This window comes from Herpailurus yagouaroundi, unplaced genomic scaffold (genome assembly GCF_014898765.1).
Source record: "Herpailurus yagouaroundi ecotype Mexico unplaced genomic scaffold, PumYag 248, whole genome shotgun sequence".
Taxonomy (NCBI): domain Eukaryota; kingdom Metazoa; phylum Chordata; class Mammalia; order Carnivora; family Felidae; genus Herpailurus; species Herpailurus yagouaroundi.
The window spans coordinates 6,454,117-6,462,626 of NW_024412465.1; the positions used below are offsets into that span (position 1 = coordinate 6,454,117).

At 66.8% G+C, this 8,510-nt stretch overlaps 1 protein-coding gene and 1 long non-coding RNA gene across 2 annotated transcripts in view; both read right to left on the reverse strand.

The window, feature by feature from the left end:
• Window positions 1-7,942, reverse strand: part of LOC121020182 (cohesin subunit SA-2-like) — a 14,265-nt gene extending 6,323 nt beyond the window's left edge. The window contains exons 1-5 of the mRNA XM_040460134.1: window positions 7,656-7,942; window positions 6,165-6,244; window positions 3,073-3,180; window positions 2,297-2,408; window positions 1,511-1,625 (exon numbers count right to left, since the gene is read on the reverse strand). Of these exons, the coding sequence (XP_040316068.1) occupies window positions 1,511-1,625; window positions 2,297-2,408; window positions 3,073-3,180; window positions 6,165-6,244; window positions 7,656-7,739 (499 nt within the window). The 5' untranslated portion in view covers window positions 7,740-7,942. The remainder of the gene's footprint in view (window positions 1-1,510; window positions 1,626-2,296; window positions 2,409-3,072; window positions 3,181-6,164; window positions 6,245-7,655) is intronic.
• A 304-nt stretch (window positions 7,943-8,246) lies between these two features.
• LOC121020185 (uncharacterized) lies at window positions 8,247-8,510 on the reverse strand. The gene is made up of 3 exons (XR_005786004.1): window positions 8,454-8,510; window positions 8,331-8,361; window positions 8,247-8,269 (listed from the first exon to the last, which is right to left on the reverse strand). It is a non-coding gene; the product is annotated as an uncharacterized LOC121020185 (long non-coding RNA).

Here is an 8,510-nt window from a genome sequence, read left to right on the forward strand (position 1 = left end):
CCCCCCCCGGATCTCCGTGGTCCTGCCCCTCCTGGATCTCAGCGGCCTTGCCCTGCCTGGATCTCAGCGGCCCTGCCCTGCCTGGATCTCAGTGGCCCTGCCCCTCCTGGATCTCAGAGGTCCCGCCCGCCCTGGATCTCAGTGGCCCTGCCCCTCCTGGACCCAGTGGTACTGCCCTGCCTGGATCTCAGTGGCCCTGCCCCTCCTGGATCTCAGCACCCCTGCCCCCCCGGATCTCAGTGGCCCTGCCCTGCCTGGATCTCAGAGGTCCTGCCCCCTCCTGGATCTCAGCGGTCCTGCCCTGCCTGTATCTCAGACTTCTGGTTTCCAGACCTAAGACAGGATGGACTCTCATTTAACTCCTGAGTTTGAGATCATGTCTCACAGCCAGCCTGAGAATGTCACACATGGGTCTCGTGCCTAGTCTGTCATGTCCTGGAGCTAGCCCTATGAGCCCAGGCATAGCAGGAGCAGGCACACAGTCAGAGCCAAGAAACACAGACCACACAGCTGGGCCCCAGAGATTTCAGTCAGAGGAAAGGAGGCATCCCCATGACAAAGAAACAGGCCCCTTCTGGGACCCCAAGGAGCACGGTCAGAGCTGCGGGTCCCTCCAGGAACGTGACAGGCCTGGGCTACGTCATAAATGGCACCGGGACTCCTGGATGTGGCCGACGACAGCTGTGTCTGCCGAGGGGAGTTTGGCAGGGAGGACGGGCTGTCTCCTGGGCCTGGAGGGGCAGGCGAGGGCACCCCAGCTGCTTGGGGGCTCATCCGCTGGGCGCTCTGCCCACCCTGCACCCTGACTCTGGGGCCCAGGCTTTGGGCTTCCGTGGCTCCCCAGGCTGATCCTCTTATGGGAAGTCAGTCTGTGGCCCTCGTCCTGTGGACCCCACACTAGAGCCCTGTGACACCCCAGCCTCGAGGCCTGAGGACCCCTCACCGCGGGAAAGCATGGGTATGCTCCCCAAGCAGCCACTCAGGGAGCGGGTGCAGCACAGGAGGCTCGACAGGGCTGTGTCACTGCCTGTATGGACAGACGCTTGGCAGGACGGAGGCCTGGGGGCAGTGGGACATGGGGAGGAGGGAACAGTGAGACACCAGGAGGGGACAGCAGGACACGGGGGGGGGCACAGCAAGTCACAGAGGAATAGGGATGTCAGGACACGAGACAGCATGACAGGGGAGACAGCAGGACACGGGGGACAGTGGGACACAGGGACAGCAGGACACAGGGGACAGCGGGACACGGGGGCAGCAGGACACAGCAGTTGGTGGGTCACAAAGGAACAGGGACGGCAGGGCACGGGGACGGCGGGACACGGGAACAGCGGGACATAGGACACAGGGACGGAAGGACACGGGGGCAGCGGGACACAGCAGCCAGTGGGTCCCAGAGGAACAGGGACGGCAGGACGGGGGGATGGTGTGCCTGGCAGGGACGGCCGGGAGGCCAGCGGGATCGCTGGCCCCCATCCACGACTCAGAGCCGGCCTCTGGCCACGCTCACCTTGGCGCCCGCCACGTGGCTCCAGCAGCAGGGCCGTCATGCACTCCCAGTTCCGGACCAGGGCGGGCGCCGCGTCCCACAGGCCGTCCACCAGGTATGGGACGTGTCTGTGGAACTGACAGGGACGGGCCACACGTGTAAAGTCGTGACGACGCGGAAGGAAAGACACGATGATGTTACAGGAGCACGCGATACGTGGCACGGGGGACACTACGGACACAGGGCACGTGTGATGGCACAGGCAGGGGGACGTGTGAGGACGCAGGGGGACACATGACAACACGACGTAGAAGGAATGCGTGACAAGGGCGAGGAGGATACGTAACAACACGGGGGGACACGTGACGACGGGGGACGTGTGGTGACACAGAAAGGACACGTGACGTGAGGGGCATGTGATGACAGAGGGGACTCGTAATGACACAGGCAGACACCTGGTGACACAGGGGACGTGTGACAACCAGGGGTGGACACGTGGTGACCCCTGGTGGAGGGGACACGTGAGGACATGGGCAGGAACGGCCCCCTCCCCGACCCACCCATGTGGTGGACACGTGAGGACAAACGGGGACACCCACCCAGAGCCCCGACGCCCGTGTGCCCATGGCAGGCGTTCACACAGGAAGCAAGCCCCGCGTCAGCCCGACACCGGACGCAGGACGCGGCACGGGACACGGGGTGTGGGACACGGGACGTGGCGTGCAACGTGGGCTGCAGGACACGGGTCCAGGTCCCTCCCGCGACTCGGACAACCCGGCCCCGGGCCCTGTGCTGCCACACCCTCACCTCGCCCTGCAGGTAGAAGTCGATGAGCGTCTTCATGTTCTGGATGTTTCTGTCAAACTCGTCGGGAGGGTTTTGACCAAAGACACCTTCTTGGGGCGGAGGGGCCAGGAGCCTAGCGGGATCAGAAAGAGCGACCCCAGCATCAGCCTGGACGGGGGGCTCCGCGCACCTGCTGGTGCCCGAGGTCCTGTGGCTCCCTGCACGCACACGTGCAACGCAGGGAGCTGAGGAGCAGGCGCGCCGGGAGGCCGCGGGCGCAGGACACGGGACTTCTGTCTGTCCGACCCACTGCCAGCTCAGGCCAGCACTGCAGCGGAAACACACAACAGGACTGCCCCCTGTTGCCGCACGTCAAACCCCCAAAGGACGCGGACCCGCGCCTGAACGCAGACCCATTAGGGAGGGCGACACGGCCAGGTGGCCCAGGACAGGACCTCAGGCCGGGGGGGCCTCGAGGGGGCTTCTACCACGTGGTCAGACCAATGCGGGAAGGGGCGCGCCTGTAACGCGGATCAAGGGCATCTACCCCCAGCCACGCGCGTCCTTTGCGCTGACGTTTCCATCCATCCTGTCCTGTGCCTCGGGGCGCACACCTGCTTGTCCTGTGCAAGCCCCTGCTCAGGGCCCTGCTGTTCCCCTGGTCCCTGGGGCCTCCCGCTGCCCCCACCCTCCTCCATCTGCGACTCCACCTGGCAGGACGCGGGACCCCCCCACCCCCCCGAAACATCACGGTGACATCACAGCCCTGGAGACACCGTCACGTGTCCCGGCCTTACCTCTTACAGATGAGCTCGCCGGCGGCGGTCGCCATGGGCCTGTAGGCCGCGTACACGAACTGGAACAGGAAGACGTACTCCATGGATGAGAACACGCCCACGTAGTGCCTGAGGGGAGACGCACGTGAGTCCGGGGCCCGTGCACGCGGGACACGGCCACAGGCGCCTGTCCCCGCGGAAAGCGAAGGGAGGCTCTTCGCTAAATCGAGGGCCCCAACCTCGGCTTCTCCTAGACGTGCCCCCCGCCCCTGCAGTTCCTGCCGGACCGAGCTCCCCTGGGGCGGCCCACGTCGCAGGACAGGAGCTGAGGCCATGCGAGAAGGACCCACGTGAGCCAAGACGACGTGAGCAGCCTCCTGGGAAGGCCTCCCCCCTGTAGGGCCTCCGTGTCTGGGTTCCTTCCCCTCCAGCCAACTGCTAGCCCCAAAGGAAGGGAAAACCACCCTGTCCTCACATGTGCACCTGAGCCACCTGTCACCTGACCCTCCCCAGGAGCAGTGCTCTTGACTCCAAGCAGGCAACCGAGAGGGGGCGCACACGCAGGGGCAGAGGGAGACCCCGTGGGGGCCCACACGCAGGGGTGCACATGGAGAGGCGGCGGACGACCGCACGGGCGTGCACACGCAGGGGCGCATACACAGGGGCAGGGGCGCACACGCAGGGGCGCATACGGAAAGGCAGGAGGCGACCCCACGGGGGCGCACACGCAGGGGCGCATACGGAGAGGCAGGAGGTGACCCCGCGGGGGCGCATACGGAGAGGCAAGAGGCGACCCCGCGGGGGCGCACACAGAGGGGCGCATACGGAGAGGCAGGAGGCGACCCCACGGGGGCGCACTTGGAGGGGCAGCGGGCGACCCCACAGGGGTGCACACGCAGGGGCGCATACGCGGGGGCAGCGGGCGCACACACAGGGGCAGCAGGCAACCGCGTGGGACGCACACGCAGGGGCAACTATGCAGGGCCAATCACTGATGTGCAGCAGGCGGGCACACAGGGGGCGACCACGGACAGGAGGCCGATGTCCACAGTCACCCATACTGGGAGCAGTCAGTGGATGAGTGGGGGACACCCCTGACACCACCTGGGAGGATGTCACCAGTGTGACCCTTTATCCAAACGCATCCAGTGAACCCGCGTGAGCAGAACACAGCGATGTGCAAACACAGCCGCAGGGACATTCTCACACCGGTAGAAACACAGGCAGGTGGCCTACCCGCCTCCCAGTCTGGGCTTTGAACGGTGGTGGACGACCTCTGATGCCTGGGGGACAACCCCGGGGGACGCCTGCGTTTGTCCTCGGGGTTCTGGGCACACAAGGAGCACCCTTGGGGGGTCCAAGTCAGCCCTGAGCTTGACTTGTCCAAGTCAAACCCCAAAGCCGCCTGGTTCTGTGCAACGTGGGGCACACGGGCTCTGCCCACGACCGAGCCTAGTTAGCGGGTGCCCACCCACGACTCGGAACGTGGCTGCGGCCCCAGGACCTGGGAGGGGGACTGCCCAGGGTATGAAAAGAGGGACGCCTCGGCTGGGAGTCAAGCCGGGCCATGTGAACTGCCTCCACGTTTTGTTACGCGGACCTTCGAGTGATTAGATGTGGCCCACCACACTGGAGAGGACAATGTGGTTTACTGATCTGGGGATTCACGTGTTAACCCATCTGGGAAACTCCTCACAGATTTTCTGGAATCACGTGGGAGCTGCCCCCTCCAACCACGTCAGCAGTCAGGCTGACAACACGGCATCACCCATCGACACCTCCTCGTGAGAGCGTGGCTTCTGACCATCGACTCTCGCAGACCGTCACTGACTGCAGGAAGCCAGACACACGTGGTATGCCACGTCAGAGCCTGTTCCGTGTGTCAGTGTCCGCTGGCGGGTGGGGGGAGGGGGCGGCTGGGGAGCAGACGGGGGAGCTCAGGTCCCCACCCGGGGGGCTTTTGCATACACGTGTCGGAAGCCGCACAGGTAAGAGCTTCTCCAAGTCAGTATCAGGGGACACGCGGCCCCGCGGCCCGCCTGCAAAGCACCCTGGACAGGAGTCCACGCAGACACGCGTTCGCAAACCGGGTCACTGACCCAGATCGTGGCACTTGTGTGGGCTGGCTCTGGCCAGACGGCTCCCTGGTAAAATACGCCACCTTATCACCCAGCCACTGCCCTTAGGCGGTGGCGCAGGACGGGTGGGTGCTGGCCACGTGGTCCCGGCCACTGGCGGGACCTCCGCGCAACACACGGGAAGTCTGGTGCTCGTGCTCGTCCCCGTCTCTGGCTGCGACAGCCTCCGTCCGTCTGGGCCGCGTCGGGGTGCACACCCAGGGAGGGTCGGGCGCCCACCAGGGCCCCACTCCGTCCTCCACACAGGGCGGACAGACGGCACCACGCTGGCCTTCAGGGCACGGGACGTTCCCACGGCACCAACCGCGGCATTTAGGCCTGGCGGCCCAGTGGGAGGTCGCGTCCCCATGTCCCCCGTTCCAGAGACGTCTCACATCAATGTCTGACACCTGACTCGACGAGGCGCCTGTCACCTGCAGTGTGTATCCAGCCCAAGTGCACGCGGGGACCCGGGAGCTTCCAGAAGGTTCTGAGGACCTGGCCAGGTTGCAGCTGCCTCTTGTACACCAGCACCTTGGCCCCATCAGAGCCCCTGATGCAGGGCAGCGGCAGAAGGGACCCCACAGGGAACCCCCGAGCCCACGAACAGGAAGCCAGGTCCCGACAAGCCCTTCCGTCGCATCGTACGCAAGGGCGCCGGCCACAGAGATCTCCAACTGAGCAGCGGTGCAAACACACCCAAGGATGCGAGCTGACCATGCTAGCTACGCCGGGGCGGGGCGGGGGGGGGGGGGGCTGCACACCGCACACGGTCACCCCCTGGTCCGCCAGCAGCACACGCGGTCACTGTGCGCCCAGCGCAACCGGCCCGCCGCCCACGTGGCCTGGAAACGCGCTCTCGACACAGGATTCCGCACGGACGCACGGTTCCGCACGGACGCAGGGCCACGCACAGACACGCACGGACGCACGGTTCCGCATGGACGTAGGGCCACGCACGGACGCACGGTTCCACACGGCCGCAGGGCTGCTCACTCGGATATAAGCCGCAGGAGCTGCATGCACTCGGACGTGATCTCCGGCTGCCTGTCCTGGGTCATCGACAGGATTCGTTTCTAGGGGAAGCGAGAGAACACAAAAGGCACGCTTGGTTCCGGCACCGTGGATGGAGGACGCGGCGGGGCGGGGCCGGGCCGTCCCCTCGGGCGGGCGTCCGACACACCGTGAGGGTCATCGGGCCGCATCCCTGGTCCCCGCAGACGCCGGCAGCGCGCACACAGTGATGTCACACGGTGGTGACAACCACGTGTCCCCAGAGTTTGAGCGTCCCCAGGCGTCAGTCGCTAATGTGGACCCACGGGGAGACGGAATTCCTCAGCACAGAAATCGGGAGGCAGGAGCCCTGGAGCCTCGAGGCTGCCGGGAAGCGCCCCTGACCACGCCGAGTCTCCGGAAGACGCCAGCCACCTGCGCACCCAGCCCGTGGGGACATGAGCTCCACAGGACGTGTGCGCCTCCCGCCACGAGCCTCCACAGCCTTTCTCTCCTACGTAGGTGACTTTGCACGACCCTTGCGCTCACGAAGGGGCCATGGCTCCCGGTCGGTGCACAGGTTGGGCACTGCGCTGTCCTCCATGGGGACTCACCACCACCTCCGGGAGGCCCTCCGTCCGGGGGGCCGGGGGGGGGGCCCCGTGGACACCAGAGATCTCCCCTGCACACTTCCAACCGCCCCCTCGCGCCTCTCTACGCGGGGCCCGCCCGCATGGGTTTCCTGCTCACGCCCAGCGGGGAACCCCGACGGGGTCAAGGAAGGCTGCTTTCTCCCACACGCCCCGGAGGGGGAGACAAACTGCTGGTGCCCCCCGCCCCTCCGCCCCGCCCCGCGTCGCTGGCTGCACATTCACTGGCACCAACGTGGCCCCACCCCTGCTCCCAAACAGCCACGGGGCCCGGTCCGAGTCCCCGACGGCCCTGCCCCGCGGTGGGGAGTCCTCGCCGAGCCCTGCCGTCCACGTCGGGCAGTGGGGCCTCACGCAGCATCCCGGGTGGTAGCGCGGCCCCCAAATTCAGGAACAGGTTGAGTACAAGTTCACCGTGGGCTCCAGCCCGCATCGTCCCGGGCACTTGCTTCGGTCCCACCGTCCCTGAGCGGCCCTGCACGCGGGGCACGGAGCCTCGCAACCCAGCGGCAGGAGTGTGCCTGCGTCGGGACGGCGGGCGCTGACCCTTCCCGCTCCCACACCCGAAAACTCCCGCCAGCACGCGACTGACCCACCGGGGTGTGCCCACGCTCCGCCCGTGTCACCTGGTGCGCTCTGAAGCGCGGGCGGCTCTCGTCCCGACGGGCCCCGGGGGGAGGGGAGGGGGGGCTTCCGGTTCGCGGCCGCAGGACGCGGCCCCAGGCAGCGGAGACGCGGCCGGTGGTCCGGAAGCCCCGCGAGTGGCCGCGGCCCGAGGTCCGCACGTCCACGGGGACGCTTCGGGTTGGCGCCCCCGTCGGCCAAGACGCGGAATCTCACTCACCTTGAACTTGTGGAAGAAAAGGCCCAGCTTCATAGCCGACTCTCTCTTCTCGTAGAGCGCCTTCAGCGCCAGGATGCACTTCATCCGCACGCTGGCGTCCTTTAGGACAGAGAAACGGGGCCCGGTCACCACGGAAGGGCAGCCCCCCACCAAGACTCCCCAGCAGACACACCCCTCGGGCCCTGGGCCTCGCCTTCTGCGTGGGCTGTGCGTGTCGGCTGCCCCCACGCGGCAGGCAAACACGCCCGCAGGGGCGGCGCGGCGCGACCCATGGCCCAGGTTGAAGCCCGCACCCCCAGGACCTCAGGACGGGACTCTGTGCCCCTGGGGTCGAAAATCAGCGGATCAGGAAAATGAAGTCGCTAGAGGGAGCCCTGGTTCCATACGACAAGGTCCTGATGAGAAGACTGAACCAGCACACGGACCTGCACAGAGCACGACCACCAGAGAGCACAGGGAGGAGCGCACGTCCCACACCCAGGCGCGGGGATCAGGAGCACACAGCCTCGGCCCTGCCTGGACCTCAGAGTCCCAGCCTCGGCCCTGCCTGGACCTCAGAGTCCCAGCCTCAGACCCGCCTGGACCTCACATCCCAGCCTCGGCCCTGCCTGGATCTCAGACGCCCAGATGCAGCCCTGCCTGAATCTCAGGCCCCCACCTCAGCCCTGCCTGCACCTCAAACCCCCAGCCTCAGACCCACCTGGATCTCACACCCCCAGCCTCGGCCCTGCCTGGATCTCAGACGCCCAGATGCAGCCCTGCCTGAATCTCAGGCCCCCACCTCAGCCCTGCCTGCACCTCAAACCCCCAGCCTCAGACCTGCCTGGATCTCACACCCCCAGCCTCAGCCCTGCC